At 40.0% G+C, this 26,399-nt stretch overlaps 1 protein-coding gene and 1 non-coding gene across 2 annotated transcripts; both read left to right on the forward strand.

Moving 5' to 3' along the window:
* The first annotated feature begins 18,479 nt into the window (after positions 1-18,479).
* Positions 18,480-24,444, forward strand: COX7C (cytochrome c oxidase subunit 7C). Its single transcript, XM_077817159.1, has 3 exons — positions 18,480-18,675; positions 19,583-19,728; positions 24,339-24,444. Exons 1-2 carry the CDS (start codon positions 18,601-18,603, stop codon positions 19,697-19,699), a joined length of 192 nt encoding a protein of 63 aa, XP_077673285.1. The 5' UTR covers positions 18,480-18,600; the 3' UTR covers positions 19,700-19,728; positions 24,339-24,444.
* On the forward strand, positions 19,164-19,227 carry LOC144265475 (small nucleolar RNA Z39). Its single transcript, XR_013346292.1, has one exon. It is a non-coding gene; the product is annotated as a small nucleolar RNA Z39 (small nucleolar RNA).
* Positions 24,445-26,399: the final 1,955 nt, after the last annotated feature.

Consider the following 26,399-nt stretch of genomic DNA (forward strand, 5'->3'; position numbering starts at 1 on the left):
GCCAGAAACTGAATATAAGGAGTCAGCTGACAGGCTTGTGTGAGGAAGAGAAGAAGAAGAGAAGCGGAGAAGCCAAGCCAAGCCAAGCCAAGCCAAGCCAAGCCACTAGAGAAGACCAGAGTGGAAGCAGCAGCAGCAGGAGAAGAAGAAGACTGGAGCAGAGAGAAACGAGTGGCAGCAGATGGAGATAGAACAAAAGGACCCAAGATGACAAGAGGGATTGTTGAAAGAGTATAAGTCTGATTTTTATGATGGTTCTTGAGGAATGACTGACTACGCCTGCAAAATAAAGCTGGATGCCTGCTTCTGAGTGTGACACACCCCACCCCATTCTACGATTGTCTGGCCATCGCTCACAGAATGATAATCTTAACTCGTCAATGTTTCCTTAATGATGTAATGCTGTTTTATACATGTGCATAGGGTATTGTATGCTAATTGTAATACGTCTAATGTTAAAAGCCTTATGGACGTGCATGAAAGGGTCAGTGTGTACCAATACCACAACATTGTATTCTTTATATAGTCTGTGTAGTTTTCTGTGCCATTTGAACATACTATCTTTAAGCGCAATGTAACTGTGCCTTATTACCTATTATATACTTTATATGCTTTCTTTCTTGCTTTATTAAATCAACTAATCAACTAATTTTCTCTCAATAAATGAGACTTTGTTTTCGAAGAACTACTGCTTGTATGTCAATCCTTTGAGCAGAGGGCTGTATCAGTGTCCTTCCAAAGGGGAGCAGGATTAGCCTGCTCTAGGGAGTCCTCTGTGGTCAGAGACAAATGCACAATTCCTCTAGGGCGGGCCACCACCTTTCTCCCCATTGGGACAGAATAAATTGACAAGCATTTTAGGGTTTTAGGTAGTCTAGTATTAGAATGCCTTAAGTCCAAATTTGGGGGGTAACAAATTGGCATCCCTGGGTGGGCTCAAGGCGCTATTTGAAGCCTAGAGCAAGGTATAATACCCCACACCAATCTGAGAGCAAACAAATTGGCTTAAACCCTAAGGCTTGAAAGTATTATTTCAAGGCCTAAAAAGAGGGCATAGCGCCCCTTATTCGATAGGAGGATGATTGACACCAAGCAGAATTTTTTTTCTTTTCTTTATTTCCTTTCTTTCTGTCTTCTTTTCTCTGTTGTTTTGTTTTAAGAATAAACTGGTTTTTCATAAAGTATGCTAAGGGTAATTAACTAAAGTTAAGTGAAAGCTTTCAGTTATAAGACTTCGTTTAAATAAATTACTGTTTAAACTGACACCCTAGCCTTAATCCTAACAGAGTTAGGAAGGCTGGATAAAAAGCTTAAGGGCTGGTTGAAAGGGCTAGTATAAGGTAAGAAAATGGATTCATTGTAGGCTGAGTTTAGAAGTAAAAGAAAAATTAAAGAAACCCAGGTAAAGTCTTAGCAATTAAGAATTAATTGTTGTTTATATGGATGCTGGAGCCAATCACCCCAATAAAATCAGGAAGCTTAGAATACTAGTTAGGGCTGGTGAAAGGGTCAGTATAATAAAAAATATAATCCTGTGATCATGGTGAACACAGTTTAGACTGATCTAGGGGTCAGTTTAGTTACAGTGGATAATTCTATGGTCATAGAGGTCTGGCACCAAAGAAGAAGCAGAAGGCCTCGCAAGTCAGGCACTACTAGAGTTTTTGTTTTGAGTGTTCAAGTGATCACAGCTACAAAAGGAGAGGGTGATCACAAGAACAATTTTGTTCATTTATTTTCTGCTCCTGGAGCAATCATGGGAGGACCACAAGGAAGGTGGCGCCTGATTGAAAGGGAGGCAGGTTCTGGGGTCAGGCACCGAGGAGGAAGCAGAAGGCCTTGGGAGTCAGGCTCTGTCCCATAGACTATAGTATCTGTAATGATGCTGCCTCTGGCGGGACACAACTATCAATTCAGGACAAATTGCTTAGAGCAGGGTAGGTAAGCCCAAAGCTGGAGTTCCTTTATTATTAAGGCAAACCAAACCAGCCAAATAGAGAGGACTTCGGTCTCGCCCCACTGGCTAACCATAAGTCATACAAGCAATTCCCTTAGACACTCCAGTTTCCCAGTATCACCACCAGTGCCACTCGTTATGGGGATACATGGTTATGAAAATCAATACCCCAGTAAAAGAAAAAAGATTCTTCCGATCCCAAAGGACCAAGACTCAGACCAGGTCAATATATAAGTCAGATCTTACCCACAAATCACGCTGTTGCCAATCCTTTATAATCAAAAATCTAAAGGTTTAAAAGAAAGAAATTTAGATGAAAGCTAAAACTGGTTAAATGGAATCAATTACCTATAGTAATGCCAAAGCTTTTGGTTCAGGCTTATAGCAGTGATGGAATAAACTGCAGGTTTAAATCAAGTCTCTGGAGTAGAGATCACAGCTGGGATGGGTCATTCAGTCCTTTGTTCAGAGCTTCCATTTGTAGCAAGGTTCCTCCAGAAGACAAAATGGGGAAGACAAAGTGCCTTTTATAGTCCTTTTGCCATGTGGCTTGTGCTTTCTTTGTTCCAACCACAAGCCACCCAGCACATGGAATGGAAAAACCTTAGAGTTCTGTCCATAGGCATGTCCCTGCATGCCTTGCTGAGTCACAAGTTGTATCTGCCTTCTTTCAGTGGGTCAGTTGAATAGCTGATGGTCCTTAATAAGCCATCAAGCAGGCTAGGCAGTGCTGACACCACATTGTCTGTGGTGTCACCCAGGCGCATAGCACAAGTTTGAAATACAGACAGTAAAGAGCCAATACTTATAACTTTAAATACAAAAACGATACATGCATACAGATAGCATAATCATAACCAGCAAATCATAACCTTTTCATGGAAACCTTACATGACCTCCTTTGTACAAGATATGGTGCCACTATAGGACGCTGGTTGTAACAATGGTCTATACAATCACAGTTCATGTCAATAATGTCACAGTACCTCATTGCTAAAACCACTAGAGTCCTGACCCCAGTGATGGGTTGGGATTGGTGGGTCACTAGAGTCCTAGTCCCAGGGACTAGATTGTAATTATACTCAGGTTAAATCATTACCTGGCCAGTAAGATTTTGGAAGGGTATGACTGGGTGTGCATACCCCACACTGGAGAAGAAAGGGTTAACTCCACAGAATGGGCAGCGGAAGTCTCACCCCTCAGGCCATGCTGGAAATGCTCGAACTGCTGCCTTAGTATAAAAGGAAGAAGCCTGCTCATTCTGGGCTGACTGCCGGAGAGGAAGGGCCTTAAGCTGAAGCTCCAGCTGAAGAGCTGCCACAGCCCTTGTCTGCAAAAGCCAGAGACCCTGTGAGCTGGATTGGAGGCCTGGAGGCCAAGGAACCCCGGAGGACCATCCACGCTGAGGAAATTGGAGATCCTGACGCTCCATGGACAGCAGCTCCTGGAACTACAGTAGGAAGTGACCGAGGGAGGATGAGCAAGAGGTCAACTTGTTTTGGCGGGATTCCCTGCTGACCCAGTGATGGACCTCTCATCACTGTTAGGTCCCTCTGTTGGCGCCCAGTGGAGTCAGAAGGACCCATGCTCCCCTACCCGGGCCAGCACCCCCCTGGTAGTGCCCCCACCTGCCATATTGATTCTAGCCATTAGGCTGTACTGCCCTGTGTCCAAGGGCAGCAATTGAAGTTTTGTTGTGAGGAGAGGGCTCAGCTTGATGCTGAGAACTCCACATTACAGGAAGAAGGTGTGAAGGATGGGCTACGGATTGAAAAGCTGCACTTGTGATAAGCAATGGCTTACAGAGTTAGAAAAGCCAGATTGCTGTTTGAGGGGAAAACGTATGACCACACAGGCAGTAGTAGATGTAGTTCTGAGATCACAGAACCAGCAGACTCATGCATGTGGCCAGTATAAAGAGGCTTGCTTACAGGAAGAATGGCAGGCTATGCAGACAGTTAAAAGCACAGCTCAGGAAAGCAATACTGTGGTGAGTATCAAAGAAGTTGAACTCACAGAAGCAAGAGAAAAGAAGAAGGTCAGCCCGGGTACAAGTTCAGAAATCTTTTCTGGATTCCCCTTTGAAAGTAATATGAATAGCTGGAAAAGAAAGGTGAAATTTTTATTTACAGAAGGGGATTCTGATTTTGTAAGAAGTTTTCCTAAGGAGAAAAACTGGGTAAAAGAAAAACCAGAGTCACGTGTGACTTGGGAATTAATGCATAAACAGAAAGGTACCATGGTGTGTAATGTATTACAATCTGAAGAAGCATTAGTTTCATAATTTGGTATAACAATAAAAACAGCAGTAATGGTTAATAATTCAGACACTGCTTTGAAAAGTACAGAAACGGGTAAAGGTAAAATACAGAAAGGGTGGCTACCCCCAAGGAAAAAACCTGAAGGAGTATCAGTGCCAACCTTTTCCTATAATGGTCTAAAAGGACAAGGAAACCAGCAAAGCAGGCAAAATAAGGGAGAAAATAAAAATAGAAAGCTTGTCCCTTATGAAGAAGGGAAAGTTTGTGGTTCTGGAAAAGTTTGGCTTTGGAAAAAGTTATTGCAGTATGAGCCTAGAAACCAAATTGATGTGTTGCCTACTGACAAATTGCTTCAGAAATTAGCTAACCATGAAAGGAGCATACCTGTGACTCAGCCATGCTCCAGAAATCGAGTGTAGGGAGATCAAGCACCACCTATCTCCCCGATGTCATCAAATGATCATGCTAATCTAGTGGCACATTTAAAACCAGATGATTGGGGAAGACCTACTGGATATGTAGAATTTAATAGGGGATCATCCAGATAAGATATGTTAATAGATACAGGTGCCACATTTTTTTCAGTTAGTACAAAGAATAGGAATTTATTTGGATCCTTAATGGCAATACAAATTATAAGGATTTATGAAGTAAAAATAAAGTGTTCGGTTCCTCTCCAATATGTTTTGATTAAAAATAGAATAATTAGATCTGATAAATTCCAATAATAATAAGAAGAAAAAGAGAAAAAGAGAAATGTCAAAATGGTTTCATTCATCAAAAAGATGGAAGGGGGAACTAAAATAGTAATAAAGATATTTCTCTTATCATAGGGACAGAAAAAGGATAAAATAGAAAAAATGCAGAGAGAAGGAATGCAGAATGAGATATGGGATGAGGAGACACGGTATTCACCTCCAGATTGGACAGAGCAAGATTTAGATGAACTTTGGGAAAGTCTAACTACAATTAATCAGAGTTTGAGGGTAGACCAATCATCCCAAACTATAGCACAAGTTACCAGTTGGAGGGGCAACCACCTCAAGTAATAATTCCTTTATGGAGCGATCACAACAGAAGACCGATTGCAAAATTCAGCATAGATAACGGAAAAATCCAACACCTGTGCTATCTAGACACAGGATTTATGTACTCAGTGTTAAATAATATACATAATCCGGCAGATTTCCTCCCATATATCTCCTCAGAAATAGTCACAGTACGAGGGGTATTAGGAATATAAAGTGAAATTCTGCAAACATTACCACTAATAGTTAAGGTGGGAAATGAGACAGTATATGGTATATGTTTTGGAGTCATGAACCTAGGGGGGAACAGAGTCGGAATAATGGGAATGGATATTCTGACGGCACTGCAATGCTCAATAGACTTAGAAAGAAATGTTTTATAAGTAAAATAAAGTATGCATATGTATATATAAGTCAATAGTACATTTTCTTTTTCTAGAGAAAGAAAGGGAAGAATAGAATAGATAAATGAGATGGTATGGAAGCATGTTTTGGGGAAGTGCCAGATATGAATGAAGAAGAAATGGGAAATCTGATGAATAATGATAAGATGAAAGATTTACTAGGTTCTAGATATGCCAGTAGATGAACTTATAAGACCAGCTGAAGTAGAAATAACAGATAATGAAGACAGTTGAATAGAGGAGTCTGAAGAGGAAGAAACCTCTCCACTAATTGTATCCCAGATATATTTAGATCAATGCGACAGACCATTGGTTCCAATCTGAATTATTGAAGCAGAAATTGAAACACTCTGCTATCTGGCTATTGGATCATTGCTTTCATTAATCAATACAGCAGTAAATGTAGATATGATACAATCTATGTCAGGAGACATGTATATGCTTACAGGACTATTGGGAGAACAGATACCCATTCCTTCAAGTATTCCTCTATCCATCAACATAGGTATTAGATGGATAGATAATGTAAGATTTGGTTTGGCAAACATGAGAATTAGCCATAGAGGACTTACTGAAACAGATGTTATAAAAAGACTGAATAGAATGATTGATATAAGTGCAAAAGTGCTGTGGAATGCAGGGGAATAGAAAAATACAAGTAAGAAAAATAAATAAATAAATAAATATGTAGTAAATAAAGTTTAATCACGTAGTAAATAAGTGTTAAGTTTAGTAATAATAATAACTATAAGTATAGAATAAGTTTAGTAGCAATAATAATGATAGAAATAAGTTAAGATAACATAGCCAATAAGATAGATAATAAATCACTAATAGGATGGGAATACAATAAGTAATTGTAGAACTAGATAAATTAAACATGAGAATAATAATAATACTTTTTGTTTTAAATAAATAGGGAAAGGGGAAGAGTAGCCAGTAAGAGAGGCAGAAAAGAAAAGAAAGGAAGTAAGAAAGAGCATGACAGGAAATTGGTTCAAAAATATCCCACGAATTGATAAGTAGGAAATGCTAGACTTAATGAACATGCCAGAGGAAGAGCTGGAAAATATGTTAGAGGCTATGGAAGGAAGCAGTGAGGAGGATAGCAGAATAGAGGAAGAATCAGAAGAAGAAGCAGCAATATGGGCTCATCCCTGTCAATTTTAAATATCAATATGTAATTTTATTTAATGCCATTTGCTTCACAAGAGTTTTGTGTGCTAAATGGAGTGTGAGGACAATTTCTTATTCCCTTAAATATACCATTATCAATTAGCATAGGCCAAAGACAAGTAAACACTAGATTCAGCCTTGTGCATCGAGGAGCAGCAGCATATGGAATTATAGGGGGTGATATAATAGAAGTACTGAATTGTTTAATTGATGTCAACAGCCAGATGCTTTGGAGAACAACTTAATGTTATCATTATAGGATTCCATCAATCTAATAATAGCTAATTTTTAAGAAGAAATATTTTTATAATAATTGTTAATGTTAGGGAAATATTAGAGTAGGTTTAGCTACTATATATATATATATAAATTATATATATTGTTAGTATTAGGGAAAATGGAGATATAATGTAACTGTTAAAAGGAATAGATAATATATTGTTAATATAAGTATAGGTAAATAAGGTAATTGTTAAAATAAGTATAAAATTAGAAATATGTTAAATAATATAAGTTTATGGAAAAAGAAGGAATTTTTTTTAAAGTTTTTATATTGTTAAAATTTGTGTTATAAAAGAAATTTGTGTTATAAAAGAAAAAGGGTCTTTCGTTATTTCTGTTTTCAGATAAAGGAAAGCCAGATGGTAGAAGATGCAGTTCTCTTCATCTTGGCTTTTCTGGGTATTTGTGTCTACTGAATTCTGCTATAGTGGTGTGAATTTGGACAAAACACCAAGTCCTATCCCAATAATGAAGCCATTGTCAATAATATTGAGGAATGTATCTTTACAATTCCAAAAATAGAGAATAAACCAAAGGCAATAAAAGTAGTAATGGGACCTGTATGAATTATAGAATTCATTGCATAAAATCATGTGGGTAGAGCACTTAGTACTGATGATGCCCATAAATATGATATTTTATCTGATGCTCAAGGAAAAGGAAATTTGATGTGGCAAAGATCTGGTGAAAAATCACCTCAACCCTCAGAATGTACATGGAAATCTCAGTAAGGGATGAGCACAGTGCGTGGTAGAATAGTCAGGGTTAGACTATGGCAGTGTGCATTAATGGAAGGATGAAATATAATTGCGTGCTCATCTAACCTTTTAATAAGTTCAGAGATATTGGTCCATATGTAGTAAAAGAAGATATTAAGAAACAATTAATAATAGACCCTACGTACTTCCTAAAGAAAGTAATAGTAGATTTAGCTCCTATAATATTTTGCGTCAAAGACGACAATGTAGGAAATATATTGGACCTTTATTTGAAGGATGGAATAGATGGATGGAAACCCAATTTACTGGAAGTTCCTACTGATAGAAAGAAAATAAGTCTGATATATACAATCTTAGGAAGAACAGATACAGGGTTGGGAGTATTAAATAATATAGATGAAGAGGTATTGGCTAATAAATTAAACTTAGTAGGATGACATTTGGGAGCTGTTTCTAAACCTTTGGTAACATCTTTAAATGATATAAGTGCTAGCCATCACCTTGTAGCAACTTTACTCCCCAGCTGGGAAAAATTATAAAGAGAAGATAATTTGGCCATCTTAAACACAATAGAAATGTTACACAGCAATGTATCTCTGGCATTAGCATGTATACAAGCACAAACTTGGACTAATACAGCGGTCAAAGATATTATACAAGATGGAATAGGTGGAATTTTACCTCTAGAAATAAGAAGCATAATGTGGAAATACGTCACTGAGGCTGAGAAAAGACTTTATTCTTGGTGGAAGATAATAAACTTCACATGCAATCCTCAATTGAACCAAGCTTCTACATATGTAATTATGATGTCTGATGCCCATACTGAATGGATATTTCCTATTGTATAATTTGGGTTAAATGTTAACACCAGTGTGATGCAACTAATAGAACACAAACTTTGGGCAATAAAATAAAATCAGACATGGAAAACCGTGGAACTTGAGGCTTGTATGGAAGAATGAGGAATTGTGTAATCTGTAATAATGTTGTGATTCAACCTTATAATGTATGTTTAAATCACAAAAAAGGAAAATGCTACTATCAATTAGATGCTTTTCCATTTAATGTATCAATCACTGTATATGTTGGGAAAAATGTGTATGTATTAGAAGTTGGTGTCCATTGATTAAGGTAAATCTCATCTACAATATAATTTATAATCCATACAACAGCAAATGTTTGTGTAACATTACTTCAATGAAAAGGAGTACTTGTGGAACCTTAGAGACTAACCAATTTATTTGAGCATGAGCTTTCGTGAGCTACAGCTCACTTCATCGGATGCATACCGTGGAAACTGCAGAAAACATTATATACACACAGAGACCATGAAACAATACCTCCTCCCACCCCACTGTCCTGCTGGTAATAGCTTATCTAAAGTGATCATCAAGTTGGGCCATTTCCAGCACAAATCCAGGTTTTCCACCCTCCGCCCCCCCCCCCCCCCCCACACACACACACAAACTCACTCTCCTGCCGGTAATAGCCCATCCACGGTATGCATCCGATGAAGTGAGCTGTAGCTCACGAAAGCTCATGCTCAAATAAATTGGTTAGTCTCTAAGGTGCCACAAGTACTCCTTTTCTTTTTGCGAATACAGACTAACATGGCTGTTACTCTGAAACCTGTCATTACTTCAATGGTTGGTTGCGATTTCAATTTCACATTACCCGAAACTGGGAATGAGGAAATTAAAGATCAATATCAGATGCATAAAAGAATCAACCCCATACCTTTAGGGTTAAACATAAATTAGATTAAACAATTAATTGATGAATTGCAAAAACAACTACAAAAAGTTCAGAAAAATGGACAAAGGGTTATGATTACTGTTCACCACTCTACAAAAAAAAAATTTAACAAGTAGTTGAGCATATAAGAAGTGATACTAAACATAGTTGGTGGAAAGTATTTTTGGGATAGTCCCCCACAGCAAGAGGATTCTTCAGCATAATTTCCCACCCTATTGTGATAGTCTTAGCATTCTAAACATCTTTTCAATGTATACCCTTGTAATGCTTTCTTGTACATCTGTATAGAAGCTCTGTCTGTTATCGGCATTGTATTAGGACTTCTTATACATATGTGTACAGGTTCTCTATGTGCCTTAGGTATTACACTGTAACTGCTACATAGTCTGTATATTCTATGTATTCTATTTTACTGTGCCACTTTATTGTATGTCTTAATGAAAGATAATTGTGTCCTATGATGTCTTATAGAGTGTAATGTATTCTTCTTGTTTTATTGACTGTATTGTAACTGATTATTTCTTTTAAATAAATAATACTTTGTTTTCGAAGAATTGCTGCTTGTATGTCAATCCTTTTAGCAGAGGGCTGTATCAGAGTTCTTCCAAGGATTAGCAGGATTAGTCTGCTCTGGGGAGTCCTCTGTGTTGGAGACAAACCCCCAGGTAATACCCAGGCAATTCCTCTAGAGCAGGCCACCACTTTATTACCCATTTGGTCGAAATAAATTGATAATCAATTTATGGTTATAGGCAAGCCAGTATTAGGGTGCCAGGAGTCCAAATTGTGGGGAAACACTACCTCCTGATGTTTGTTTTAAACCTGCTGTCTATTAACTTCTTTGGATGATCCCTGGTTCTTGTGTTATGTGAAGTGGTAAACATTACTTCCTTATTTACTTTCTCCACATCATTCATAATTTTATAGACCTCTATCACATCCCACACCCCTTATTTGTCTCTTTTCTAAGATCAACAGTCCGAGTCTTTTTAATCTTTCCTCCTATGGAAGTTGTTCCATACCCCTAATCATTTTTGTTGCCCATCAGTGTATTTTTTCCAATTTTAAAATATCTTTTTTGAGATGGGGTGACAAGAACTGAATAAAGCATTCCAGGTGTGAGTGTACCTTACATTTATATAGTGGCATTATGATATTTTCTGTTGTGTTATCTATCTCTTTCCTAATGGTTCCTAATATTCTGTTAACTTTTTTGACTGCTGCTGTACATTGAGCAGATGTTTTCAGAGAACTATCCATGATGACTGCAAGATCTCTTTCTTGAGTGGTAACAGCTAATTTAGACCCCATCATTTTGTATGTACAGTTAGGATTATGTTTTCCAATGTGTGTTACTTTGTAATTATTAACATTGCATTTCATCTGCCATTTTGTTGTCCAGTCACCAAATTTTGAGATCGTTTTGTAATTCTTCACAGTTATCTTTGAGCTTAACTATTTTGAGTAATTTTATATAATCTGCAAACTTTGCCACCTCAGTTTAGGTTTATCCCCTTTTCCAGATCATTTATGAGTATGTTGAATAGCACTGGTCCCAATAGAAACCCTTGGGGGACCCCAGTATTTACCTCTCTGCATTATGAAAATTCACAATTTATTCCTACCTTTTGTTTCCTATCTTTTAATCAATGACTGATCCATGAAAAAAATCTACCCTTTTATCTCTTAACTGGTTAATTTTCTTAAAAACCTTTGGTCTTGCACCGTGTCAAAGGCTTTCTGAAAGTCCAAGCACACTATATCTACTGGATCACCCTTGTCAACATGCTTGTTGACACTGTCAAAGAATTCTAATAGGTGAGGCATGATTTCCCTTTACAAAAGCCATGTTGACTCTTTCCCAACATATCGTGTTCATCTCTGTTTCAACCAATTTGCCTAGTACTGAAGTTAGGCTTACTGGCCTGTAATTGCCAGGATCACCTCTTGAGCCTTTTTAAAAAATCGGTGTTAAATTAGCTATTTTTCAGTCCTCTGGTACAGAGTCTTATTTAAGCAATAGGTTACACACAGCAGTTAGTAGTTCTGCAATTTGATATTAGAGTTCCTTCAGAACTCTTGGGTGAAAGCCATCTGGAACTGGTGACTTATTATTGCTTAATTTATCAATTTGTTCAAAACCTCCTCTACTTACACCTCACTCTGGGACAGTTCCTCAGATTTGCCCCCTAAAAAGGATGGCTCAGCTGTGGGACTCTCCCTCACATCCTCAGTAATGAAGACCGATGCAAAGACTTTATTTAGCTTCTCTGCAACAGCCTTGTATTCTTTGAATGCTCCTTTAGCAATTCGATTGTCCAGTGGCCCCAATGACTCTGTGGCAGATTTCCTGCTTCTGAAGTACTTTAAAAAAATGCTGTTCATTTTTGTGTCTTTTGCTAGTTGCTCTTCAAATTCTTTTTTGGCCTGCCTAATTATACTTTTGCACTTGACCTGCCAGTGTTTATGCTTCTTTCTATTTTCCTCAGTAGGATCTGACTTCCAATTATTAAAGGATGTATTTTTGCCTATAGCCACCTCTTTCACTCTGTTGTTTAGCCATGGTGGCATTTTTTGGTCCTCTTACCATTTTTTTTTATTTGGGGTACACATTTAGTTTGAGCCTCTATTCTGATGTTTTTAAAAAGTTTCCATGCAGCTTGCAGGCATTTCATTCTTGTGACTCTTCCTTTTAATTTCTGTTTAAATAGCTTCCTCATTTTTCTGTAGTTCCCCTTTTTGAAGTTAAATGATACTGTGGTAGGCTTCTTTGGTATTTTCCCCCCATATAAGGATGTTAATTTTAATTCAATTATGGTCACTGTTACAGAGCAGGTCAGTTATACGTACCTTTTCCTCTGCTGCACTTAGAACTAAATCAAGAATTGCCGTTCCCTTTGGGGGTTCTAGAACTAGATACTCCAAGAAGTAGTCATTAATGGTGTCTAGAAATTTTATCTCAGTATCCCATCCTGAGGTGACAGGTACCCAGTCAATGTGGGGATAGTTGAAATCCCTCATTATTATTGCATTTTCAGTTTTTGTAACCTCTCTACTCTCCCTGAGCATTTCACAGTCACCATTGCTATCTAATCAGGTGATCAGTAGTATATTTCTATTGCTATTCTATCATTATTAAAGCATGGAATTTCTATCCATAGAGATTCTCTGGTATTGTTTAATTCATTTAACATTTTTTTTTTATATTTGACTCTATGCTTTGTTTCATATACCATGCCACTCTCCAACAAGTATAACCTACTCTGTTATTCCTATATGTTTGGTACGGTGGTATTACCGTGTCCTATTGATTATCATCATTCCACCAAGATTGTATAAAGCCTGCTATACCAATATCTTAATTTAATACCAGGCATTTTAAGGTCACCCATCTTAGTATTTAGACTTCTAGCTTCTGTATAAAAGCACTTATAAAATTTATCAATTTTTAGCTATCTGCTTTCATGTGATATAACTGAATGGGACTCTTTCTTTTGACTCTTTTGCTTCACCTCCTACCTGTACTTTATCAACTTCTATCTTCTCATCTTTACTAGGATATAGAGTATTCCCTTTAATAACTCCTCCCCAAAGGATGTCTCTGTCTGAACTGCGTGTTCCTCCACTCCTGTTGTCTTTCTCCCAATCCTTAGTTTAAAAATTCCTTTGTTGGGCTGACTGCCAAGCTGTTGCAAGTTATTTCTTGTAGGCAAATGGTGCAGTTCATGCAAGAATAACTGGTAACTGAAATTTCACCCTGCAAGTCAGGGAGAAAATCAATTGCCTTAAATATCACAGCAATGGTTGACCGTCTACACTATTATGGTCATCACTTTTACAAAATTATGATAAATCCTGTGCAAAGTAGGCCTTGTGAGGTATCATTGGGAAAGTCATAATTTGTTGACCATTACTGTTCTGTTGAAATGTATCATCACTGTACAAGAAGTTATGAGATTTTGCTGTATGTTTGTTACTGAAACATGTTGTGAGTTTGGGAAACGCCCACAGACTGGCCCTGCAGGGTCAACTAAAGGATGACCAATATCCAGCCAGGTTTTAAGCGACCATCACTGTCCATTCATCAGCAGGGGAGCTGTAAACAAGAGAGTTACAATTCACATGAAAAACAGTTGCTCGAGCACGTACACCATGGGGCTGCCTAACCCCCCACCCCCCCCCCATGACAAAACAAGGATCTTTCCAGCACCTGGAGGAGAGTATAAAATAAGGGACAGTGACATCACCTCTCCTCCCCCACCTACACTGAAAGCCACAAGAATATTTGGAAGATAAAGAAACATTGAACTGTGGCGGTAGTGGTCCTAACTGGAAAAGCTTTCCAATTAGCACAGACTGCTGTCGGTTTTTGGGTAAGAGAAACCTTTTTACTTCAAATTTGTCTTAGCTTGATAAAGTTTAGGAATTAGACTGTGATTTTATCTTTTATTTCATTTTGTACCAATTCTGAATTGCTATTTCTATGCTATTTATAATGACTTAAAAGCTATCTTTCTGTAGTTAGTACACTTATGTTAATGTTTTATCCAAGCCAGTGTGTTTTTGATTCAAGTTTGGGGAATCTACTCATGTTACAGAGGCTGATGCATATTCTTACCATTTGATGGTATGATGAACTAATTAATGATTTTACTCTAAGGGGCTCTTGAGCAATGTAAAATGCACATTTCTAGTGTGCAAGGCTCGGGCTGGGAGAATTGCGGGGTTCTCCCTATACATAGTTCATGAGTGGCTGGGGGTCTTTCATGTACTTTGCTGGTTGTGCCTCTGGATGTTGGTGGCTGACTGAACAGAACCTGGAGGAGTTTGCTGTTCATTAGCATAGCAGTGCAAGAAAGAGCCTGGGCAGGAGAGTGAAGGGGGCACAGCAATTCCATAATCCAGTATGTATCCCAGGGCATGTCACAAATGGCTTTCCACAAGGGTCCATTTTGGCTCCCCTTTTGTTCAATATATACACATCCAAACTTCCTGAAATACAGGCTAAGAAGTATGTGTATGCTGATGACATTTGTACTGCAGATACTATAAATGATTTCCATATTGAAGGGATTTCCATATTGAAGTATTGAAGGAAATCTCAGCCAAGACATGGACATTTTGACCTCTTACTTCCAGCAATGGAGACTAATTCGTAGTGAAATCAAAACAGTGGCAGCCACTTTCCATCTAAACAATCTCAATCCACATGGAAGGATGGTTACTGCCATTCCAACCAGTTGTCACATACTTGGGAGTAAAACTCAATCATAGTCTGACATACCAGCCTGACCTGGAATACTTGGAAATGAAGATATCTTCCTGTATTGCCTCGATATGAAAACTATCGGAACCTCCAAGGGATCTGACACTTTGGTCCTTTGTACATCTATACTGGCCCTGGTATTTGCTCCAGCTTTGGAGGTTTGGGGGCACAATTGCCACTCTCGTCAACATGGAGCTGAATTTGGCCACTCATATTAGTAGTGGTTGCTTGGTTTGTACACTAACCTCCAGTATGTGTTTGCTAATGCACACAGTTCCACCAGATCTTTGAGATGCCATTACTGTTAAATCTTCCTGGACAGCTGTGACAGATGATACCAACCTGTCAGATCTCTGGTTGATTGATGCCCAATTTTCAGATAGGAAACAACACACAGCACCGATTTGAAGGTCTGCTCTTATTCATCAGAAGAATCCCACAGTAGACTAAGGTGTGACATCTTGCTCAATCTCCTGACACCCTTTTGCCACAGCAGCTCATGCACTCCTACACAAGAGTAGTACTGTTCCTTTACTATGCACGGATGATCAGTGACACCAGGAAACTGAAAACTACATTCTTGTAGAGTGGAAGCACTGGTGGGATAGAGAGTCTAACACACTAAGACCAGGCTCAACAGGATACTCTCTGGCTCATCCAGAGCTGATGCAACTGGATGGGCCTGATTTCCTCTCCACGCTGTGACTGTGAGGCAGGATTGCAGACAATAACTCATGTTATTGACTGCCCATCTTGATCTCTGGAGGTTGGGTTAGAACATATGGACTACCTTGATACAGATGCTATCCTCCCCTTATGGAGTTCTGATGAGAAGAAGACTTGTGTAATAGATTTTTAGAAATATGGACTCACATACAAGGCAAGTTAAATTACCACAGTGAAAAGATATGATTTGGAATTAGAAGCAGAACTTCAGTGAATTGTATAATATCCTATTTTTTAGATTACTGCTATTCAATAGAGTTTTAATAGAAAAATTTAATTAATATCCATTTATATGATGGTTCTTGTTGCTCCTGTCCACCTTCTTCTCCCTAATTAATTGGTATATTACAATTACACATTCTTGTGGTTAATATCCAGTTATGCGTGGTTCATCCTGCCAAATATTATACTTCATTTTCATGTGCAGGACATGGTGACTGGAGAATGGTAACTCTCAGTTGTAGCAGGTCAGCCGAACATTTTAACTTGCCAGAACATATAAGGGATGCTTTGTGAGGGAAATAATATTCTCTGTATGTTGTTTTACATGTCTTGCTATGTCACATATACAACACAATGAAAAAATAGTATTTTTGGTTCATTTGAATAAAAGCATTTTCATCAGCTCTAGGAATCTGAATTGAACCACATGAAATTTTAATATCTACCAAAAATTGTTTTCTTACTCTTTTATCAAACAGAATGAGTGAAAAAGTTACACACTTGCACCTGGCTCTTGTATCATCATTATATTCAGTGATGGGTCCTTCTTGGAAATGAATAGCAGTAGGTGGTTCTATGTGCTCTGTTGTAATGCCCATTAAGCTTTATGCCTTCTTTGTTTCACTAAGATCTGCAAAAAATAATAAAATTAGACTCATTTACTTTAGTCCTCTGGCTTTTTCATTATTCATATTTTTCCTTTGCGTATTAAGATTCAAAAAAAGAAATGTTCTCTTTGAACAAACACTGAGTAGGCATACAGAATGTAATAACTGAAAGAATCTCTCAGTAAGTCATAGTCACATTCAGACAAATAGTATATTAAAGATGAAGCAGATAACCTGGAAAACTTGAGCAATTAGAGTTAATGGAATTTTTTAGGTGAGCTAAGAATTGTAGACATAAAAAACTGGAATGAGGATTAAAAGCCTAGCTTTCTATATCTCCATCATATCTACCTGTGTATTTTTACCTCTACATATATGTGTATGACTTTGTACTGTTAAATTTGTTAAACTACTTGTATGCAGTGTTGTTGTCGCCATGTTGGTCCCAGGATATTGGAGAGACAAGGTAGGTGAGGTAATATCTTTTATTGGACCTACTTCTGCTGGTGTAAGCGCAAAAGCTTATCTCTCTCATCACTAGAAGTTGATCCAATAAAAGATATTACCTTATCCATCTTGTCTCTTTAAACAACTTATGGTTAAAATAGTGTTTCTGTCACGGATCACATGATTTTTCTCTTTTTAAATAACGATCCATGCTTTTCACATCTTGCAATGTTTATGTGGAACCAGTTGGATAAGTGGATATGATGACAAACAGTTGAACAAATTTGACAGGGCTTTTAGAATTGGTGACTTGTCAAATTCAGTCCTGGACCGCATGTAAAGTTAGTAGGAAGTCTGCAACAGAACTCCAGTGGCACAAAGGACTAAGCCAGTGGATTTTCAATGAGAACTTTTATTAAAAAATCATGAAGTTTCAGACTCCTCCCACAGGTGAAAAAATACATTTTTTTAAAAAATGTGTAGAAACAGACTGGATATACCACTCAACTCTAGTAGACCAATTTCAGTGTTTAAAAATATCATAATTCATTCCTGTTATCTGAAAGAAAAATAAAAAAATGTTATCAACATTCTTATATTATCATCAGAAAATCTTACACTTCTATGGCACCTTTGATCCCAAAGGCTACCAATACAGTCTACTACTTATAACCAAATACTGATGTTTTAACTCATTAACTCATAAACTAACTAAGTTTGCCTGAGTAAGGATTGAATAAAATCCAAAAAAGGTTTTCAGGATTTTGCCCTATCTACATACATCTAAAATGCAGTTACAGGTGGAGCACAACAGTCAGGGACAGTGAAAAACCACCATACTGCAGGCTATGCAACAGTAGAGGGAAGGAAACTGTTGACCAAGCACACTGGTACAAACACCTATTTTAACAAAATGTGCTATGGGGATTTTAGAGCAAAGTTATGTACAACCTGTGACGGGGATGGGCGTCATTGCCCCAGGAGGAAGCTTCAAGAGAGAGTGTACCACTGAAGATACACCCCAACCAAAGCGCCAAACCTAAACACCCTTAAATTTGGGGAGGTTTGGATTCAGAACTGCTTTAATAAGTTACAAGTGTTCAGCTTTGATCTCATATCTCAGGCATGGTCTATACCTAAACCTGAGATAGACCTAGCTACGTTGTTCAGGGTTGTGAAAAATTAGGTTGACTTGACCCCCGCACTGTCAGAGTTGCCAATTTTGGTTGGACATATTCCTGGATGTTTCATCCCATGACATAATAAAGATTAATCTTTAATTCCTGGAGACTCCAGGACCATCCTGGAGGGTTGGCAACCCTAACCACTGTAGACCCAGGAGATCTCTGCAAAGCTCTCAGGAGGTGATGCCGAAGTTTGTCCCATGCCACTCCCCAGGAACCTCTTCCGGTGACAGGGGAGCAGCCTGCTGACCTGAAAGGAGGCGGGAAGGGGTGGGGTTTCCGCTGCTGCCAGGCTGAGCCGCTCCCCTTTGAAGGGCGGGGAATGCACGGAGCTCAAGCCGGCGCTTGAGTCACGCGAACTCCCAGCAAGGCTGGTGGCACCTGGAACTACAGTTCCCATGATGCTGCGGGGCAGCGGGAACGCGGCGGCCACCGTCCCGCACTGTATCCCATAGTGCCCCACGGCGCCCTTGTTCTTGTAAGCGCGGCGGCCAGGGACGGAAGGTCGTGAAGGCGAAAGAAGCTCTCAGTCGTGCGCTGAACCGTTTCCCGCTCCGGCGCCATGTTGGGTGCCAGTGTCCGCCGCTTCGCTACCTCCGCCATCCGCAGATCCCACTATGAGGAGGGGCCGGGAAAGGTAACGGCGCGGGGGGCTGGCCCGTCACTCAGCGTCGCCGCGCGCTGCCCGGCCCCGAGGCCTGCGGGTCACAGGCACCGCAGAGGGGAGCGGCACTTCCCGGTCAAGGCCCGGGCCGAATTGGGGGAGGGGGCGGCGGCTGTCATACGTTAAAAGAGCCCCTGGTAGGTTTCAGGTCCTGCCTTTGGGAGACTGGCCGGTTCTCCCCGCGCCCCAGGAACCGAGGTTTCCCCTTTCCCTAGCCCCTCAGCCTCGTGCGAGTGGGTGCCCGGTCCCCCGAGTGACCGCAGAGGACTCCGAGCCGGCTCCAGCGTTCAGAGCACGTAACGACCCTGTTTTGCCTGGCTCCTCTGAGGCCGGGGCTTTCGGCCATGGAGGCCCTCTGCCTCCTCCCGTCGGGTTTCTGTCCGCAGCCATGGTGGGAGCGTGCAGTGATAGTGTCCTTGTCATGACTCTGCCTTTCCTCTTCCCAAACTCCTGCTCCAGTGGTACAGATGATGTGAACACAACAGTATGAGAAAATCAATGATACTGTAAACGCTTTCTGATGTACCAGATTGTACCGGCCTTTCAAAGTAGAGTGATCAAATGTGTCTGAACAGCCACGTAGGAGACATTTTGCAAACTACTTGGTTAGCCTGTATTCTCCCTCTCTTTCCCAGGAGATTGGCAATTTAAAGTACCAAGTTCATAAGTTAACTCCTCCTCCTCCCCCCAACTACCTGTCAAGATCCCATTCAGTGAATGGGAGCTATGTTTCACTCGTGCCCTTTGTTTATAAAGGCAGATGCACAAAGTGGTAGATAAAGTGTCTTGGAAAAAAGGAGTAAGCACACCTTTATAAAGCTCGTCTATAACGTGAGTCCATTGATGGCATATTGTGAATAAACTCTCTTGTCTTTTCTAGAACATTCCGTTTTCTGTAGAAAACAAATGGCGGCTACTAGGATTAATGGTAGTGTTCTTCGGAAGTGGGTTTGCTGCTCCTTTCGTCATAGTAAGGCACCAACTGCTCAAGAAATGAAGAGGACAAGTTTTAATTCCTATAAAAAGGTAATTGATTCTGACCCCTTGTTTAACACTTTTTTCTCCTCTGTTAAAGGAGTCGATGAACCAGCTGCGCTTCTTATAAAGTCTTAAAAATTAAACTTTGACCAGTACAGTGTGTCACTAGTTAGTTATTCCAGTTGTTGGTATAATTTGGTGTTCGTCATTGGACCAAGTGGTGGAGGAGTAGGGAATACAATCTTTTTAATCAAATGATCATTGTATCATTGCTAATGACTTTATACTCTTCAATAAGTGACAGTATTTCTCTAACAAGTTTAAGGAGGAATGCATCATATCATCTCATTGCTCATGTTTACCACTTATCACGGTCTTTGACCCACGTGAACAAATCAGGACGAATAACTGATATGGTAAATGTTTTCTGATGTGCCAATTATTTGATTTGGCCATGGTTAACTACAAAATACACCATCTGGAATGTAAACGAAGGAAACATTTTATTCCATAGTTAAAACAAACTTAGCCATTTTAAGAAACTAGTCCCATCTGGCCTTGGATTCTGTTCACCTAGTCTGACCTGCATAATACAAGCCAGAGAACTTCACCCAAAATAATTCTCAGAGCATCTCTCTTTGGAAAAACCTCCGATCTTGATTTTAAAATGGCCAGTAGTGGAGAATCCACCACAACCCTTGATGAATTGTTCCAATCACTAATTACACTCTTAAATGTATGCCTTCTTTCCAGTCTGAAATTGTTTAGCTTCAGCATCCAGCCATTGAATCATAGAATATCAGGGTTGGAAGGGACCCCTGAAGGTCATCTAGTCCAACCCCCTGCTTGAAGCAGGACCAATTCCCAGTTAAATCATCCCAGCCAGGGCTTTGTCAAGCCTGACCTTAAAAACCTCTAAGGAAGGAGATTCTACCACCTCCCTAGGTAATGCATTCCAGTGTTTCACCACCCTCTTAGTGAACAAGTTTTTCCTAATATCCAATCTAAACCTCCCCCACTGCAACTTGAGACCATTACTCCTCGTTCTGTCATCTGCTACCATTGAGAACAGTCTAGAGCCATCCTCTTTGGAACCTCCTTTCAGGTAGTTGAAAGCAGCTATCAAATCCCCCCTCATTCTTCTCTTCTGCAGGCTAAACAATCCCAGCTCCCTCAGCCTCTCCTCATAAGTCATGTGTTCTAGACCCCTAATCATTTTTGTTGCCCTTCGCTGGACTCTCTCCAATTTATCCACATCCTTCTTGTAGTGTGGGGCCCAAAACTGGACACAGTACTCCAGATGAGGCCTCCCCAATGTCGAATAGAGGGGAACGATCACGTCCCTCGATCTGCTCGCTATGCCCGTACTTATACATCCCAAAATGCCATTGGCCTTCTTGGCAACAAGGGCACACTGCTGACTCATATCCAGCTTCTCGTCCACTGTCACCCCTAGGTCCTTTTCCGCAGAACTGCTGCCTAGCCATTCGGTCCCTAGTCTGTAGCGGTGCATTGGATTCTTCCATCCTAAGTGCAGGACCCTGCACTTATCCTTATTGAACCTCATCAGATTTCTTTTGGCCCAATCCTCCAATTTGTCTAGGTCCTTCTGTATCCTATCCCTCCCCTCCAGCGTATCTACCACTCCTCCCAGTTTAGTATCATCCGCAAATTTGCTGAAAGTGCAATCCACACCATCCTCCAGATCATTTATGAAGATATTGAACAAAACCGGCCCCAGGACTGACCCTTGGGGCACTCCACTTGATACCGGCTGCCAACTAGACATGGAGCCATTGATCACTACCCGTTGAGCCTGACAATCTAGCCAGCTTTCTACCCACCTTATAGTGCATTCATCCAGCCCATACTTCCTTAACTTGCTGACAAGAATACTGTGGGAGACCGTGTCAAAAGCTTTGCTAAAGTCAAGAAACAATACATCCACTGCTTTCCCTTCATCCCCAGAACCAGTAATCTCATGATAAAAGGCGATTAGATTAGTCAGGCATGACCTTCCCTTGGTGAATCCATGCTGGCTGTTCCTGATCACTTTCCTCTCATGCAAGTGCTTCAGGATTGATTCTTTGAGGACCTGCTCCATGATTTTTCCAGGGACTGAGGTGAGGCTGACTGGCCTGTAGTTCCCAGGATCCTCCTTCTTCCCTTTTTTAAAGATTGGCACTACATTAGCCTTTTTCCAGTCATCCGAGACTTCCCCCGTTCACCACGAGTTTTCAAAGATAATGGCCAATGGCTCTGCAATCACAGCCGCCAATTCCTTCAGCACTCTCGGATGCAACTCGTCCGACCCCATGGACTTGTGCATGTCCAGCTTTTCTAAATAGTCCCTAACCACCTCTATCTCCACAGAGGGCTGGCCATCTCTTCCCCATTTTGTGATGCGCAGCGCAGCAATTGGATATATTATACCTTTCTCTGCTGGATTGAAGACTAGTTATTAAATTTGTTCCCCATAAAGGTACTTAAACTAATCAAGTCAACGCTAAACCTTCTCTTTGTTAAGCTAAATGGAGCTTCTTAAGTCTATCGCTATAAGGCATAAGATATTACCTTACCAAATCTCCCCTCCTCCTTCTCCCCCCTCCCCCCTCTCGTACTGGTTTACTATCCCCCTTTTTGGAGTAAGAGCACTAAAATTGCTCACAAAGAGAACTAGCAGTACAGACATGCAGTACACATCTTTGCAAGCGGATTGGTGTCATCAACATTTACATCTCTTCTGTAACTTCAGAACCAAAATCTTGATTGGAATAGGTTTAGATTCTTTTTTCCGCACATAGGTTGATTTCTAATCTACACACCAGGAATAATCAATTTTTTGTCAAGGTCCAGATTTCTTAGTCAGAGTCCAGACTCCAGAGAAAATACAAAAACAATGATAATAAATATTTTACAGTCCATTCAAAAGCATCTGGCTGTCTGGATTTGGCCTGTCTGTGTGCCTATTGACTACTCCTGCTTTATACTCTTCCTCTTTAGAAGAGGTCTGTGATTGGCACTTCAACTAATTCAGCAACAAGCTTGACAACATTAGTGAATCAGCAAATTTGGAAACATTCCAAAAGATTGAAAGTGTGCTAATGCATTAGTATCCAAAAGAGGCAAATGGGATGACAAGGATAATGGGGGATTCAATCAAGAGTTTAAAGGGTGGGGAATATAATGCCTAATCAACATGGCTTATGGGAAAATAGATCTTGTTGTTGCAAAGAGTAAAATGAAGCTTGATATGTTTAGTTGATAAAGGTAATTGTATAGCAGTAATATATTCTTATACAGCGTTAACTTAATATTACTCACTTGTATTGTTATAGTGATGGAGCCCTAATCACACCCTATTGTGTTAGGTGCTGTACAAACAACAAAAAGATGATTTCTGCCCTAAACAGTTTAAATTGTAATACTGTATTACATTCTGCCTAAAAACTTGCACTAAACAATATCAAAATACATATTAAATGGATTCAGTAGTTAGTTATGTTGGGATCTGTCAGTTGTCAATGGGGACATTATTAGATAAGAAGGAATGTCACAAGAATTGATACTAGGCCTGACACTGATCAGTATTTTATCTTGATCCGGAAGTAAACATCAACTCACTTACAGAAGATCCAAAGATTGTGGGAGTGGTAAATGAAATGGCAGTCCCATGGCAAACTGGGCACATTCATTTATTGTATTTTAATACAGCCAAATGCAAGATCATAATCTAGGAACAAAGATATACCTACAGAATAAGGAATGCATTTTAGAAAGCAGTGACTAGAAAAGATTTAGGGTCATGGTAGACAAGAAGCTGAACATGAGCTCCCAATGTGATGGGGTGGCAAAAAGGGCTAATGCAATGTACTTCTTTATAGATCTAAAGGGTGGGGGAGAGAGGAGTGATTTCCACCCCACCCTCCTTCTGCCCCTTTGTATATAGCACTGGTGAGACTGACACTGGAGTACTGCATCCATTCCTGGCTTCTGCATTTTTAAAAGGGTAACAAAACAGTGGAGAGAGAACAGAAAAGAGCACTAATGATTCAAGGGCTAGAAAAATGCTTAACAGTGATACAAAGGTGTTCAAGCTGTTTTTAGTCTCTCAGGACTGAGAGGTGACTTGATTAGTATAAGTACCTTTATGGGGAGAAATGCAGGGCACTAAAAGGCCGTGTGCCGCCCCTTCCCCTCCCCTCCCCCCCACAAAGAAAGGCATATTGAGAACCTGTGGCTGGTCATGTTAAACTAGACAAATTCAAATTGAAAATACTTCACAGTGAGTTACTAACCACTGGAACAAATTATCATGGGAAGTAGTGGATTCTCCATCTCTCACTGTAGTCAAATCAAGACTGGATTCCTTTCTGAAAGATATGCTTTAAGTCAAACAAGTTTATTGACTCAGTGCAGGAATAACTCTGAAATTCTATGACGTTAGGTCATACTAGATCTAATGACAATATACCCAAGAAATGTAGTGTTGAAGTGCATTCAAATATAGGCCAGCTCCTTCTGTCAAAGGCTCTGTGCATAAAGTTAAACATGTGCCTAAATTCTTGGCCTCAAACACATTTTAATACTGATCTTGGAAGAGGTGATGTACATTCTAATAGTTCATTCTGCGACTCTTTTTTTTTTTTTTTTTGCAGACTTGAGGTGGAATATCACCTGTAGAGCAACTTGTCTTTCCATGGAATAAAGGACAAAGATATTTACCACACTGGATGTGTTTATAAATAAAAGCTTAAATCTGAATATTTGGGATGATGTCTTCTGTCAAACTATCAAATGCTTCTGAGCACTCAGGCTTATGCTGTAGCTTACTGTGTAACAGCAATTTTTTACATCAAGCTTAAACAGACGAGGCCCTTTTTAGCAGAGGAAAAATGTAGTGATAGCATGCTATCTCTTAGCACTAGCAAAAAGAAACTGTTCTCAGTGCTGAATTGAGTGGTTAAGAATCTAAACAATTGTTTTTCAAGAATCTGTATCTTTTATACCATTAAAGTAATTGTTTTAGAAGCTCCCTTGCAGAGTGACTTTAGTTTCTCTCTTCAGGGACATGTGAGTGGAAGCAAACTAAGTGGTTACAAGGTTGGAGCCCTCATAAAAGTGTGATTTAGAAATGAGGAGTCTGGGAGAGCTGGCACTAGTGTCAGGGTCTAGGCAGTTGCACTGTGCTGGTCTCAACTCTCAGGAGGGAGCTTTCGAGAAAGAAAATCTGAATCCTGAGACTACCTAGAAAGAGTGCGTGGACTCTGTTCAGACTTGGAGTATAAAGGCATGTGGGTCCAGTAGGTGGAACCTAAACACAGCAGCCTTGTGGCTGTCTAGAAGCTGGGAGAGCTTGACCAGGGTTGTGACTTCCTAGTCTAGGGAAGATGAGCTTTTGCCACTAATTCAGAACTCCTCTGCCTCAGTATATGATTAGGTCTGTAGTTCAACTGACCTGGGCCGTTCTGCACTCTAAAGCCTCCACAACTTTGTATTTAAATTCTGATTTAGATGAGCCAGTAAATAACTAGTCTTAAACAAGTATGACTGCCTTCCTGAAGGATTTGGTTAAATGGTTGCTTTCAGATTTGGTAAGATGTCACCACAATAGCTGTCAAGTTTCATAAACTGTCATTAGGGGATGTTTTGAAGACAGTGGATCTGCTGCACCAAAACTTGTTTAATGGGATATGGTAACAGGTGTGTGGATAGGAATTGCTCACTGGTTAAGTGTGGGGCGGGGGAGAGAAGGGGGAGAATGGTCATTAGGACTCATCAAGGCAAGGAGGTGTGGTTTACTTCCTCCTGAGGCTATCTTTGCTGCCAACATCCAAATCTCAGAGCACCTCCTCAGCCATTCCCTCCTCCCATTCTTCCATTTGCACAGTATTTAGCTCTGAGAGGAAGGTATGCTACTGCTGAATGGGTGGGAAGGTGGAAAACATCCCTAACAGCATTCCCCATGCTTGGTGTTTACACCCAGCACCAGTAATGCCCACCAGCATCATTTGTGAGGACTTGCAACTCACAGCACCTTTCACCATCTTCAGTACTTATCCCCCAGGCTTAGCCTCCCAAAAACCACCTATGGCAGCAAAGGATTTGGGTAGGTCACAGAAACAACCTGGATAGTTTGTGGGGTGGTGGGTGTTTGTTTTCAGGCTAAAAACCACTCTGCTAGACTACCTGAAACTGAAGTAAGCCATTAAGGATTATACTAGGGTTACCAACCCTCCAAAATTGTCCTGCAGTCACCACAAATTAGATTGTCATGGGGTGAAACCTCCAGGAATATATCAGACCAAAACTGGCAACCCTAGATTATATGGATATCATGTCCACTAACTTTGTGTGCAATTTTTTGAGTGGCCAGTAGAAGATACTAAGGCCTGACTTTAAGAAGTGCTGAGCATCCACAGCTCCCATGGACATTAATGGAGTTGTGGCTGGTCAACGCTCCTGATAATCACGTCATAGGTCTGTTTACACCCCCAAAATTAATGGAAAATTGGAGTGAAAGCTTGACCCTATAAAAATCAAAGACAAAACTCACTGATTTTGAATGGAGTCATACTGTCCTCCTTGAAAATTGGGTTAAAGTAACTTTTCTGGATCAGTCTTCACCACAGAGGTTAACGGGAATGCTGCCTAATAAAAAATGAGTTGTTAAAGGGGTAGGGAATAATCTTGAAAATATGCCATTATATAACCAAATC

This window comes from Eretmochelys imbricata, chromosome 5 (genome assembly GCF_965152235.1).
Source record: "Eretmochelys imbricata isolate rEreImb1 chromosome 5, rEreImb1.hap1, whole genome shotgun sequence".
In the NCBI taxonomy this organism is placed as follows: Eukaryota; Metazoa; Chordata; order Testudines; family Cheloniidae; genus Eretmochelys; species Eretmochelys imbricata.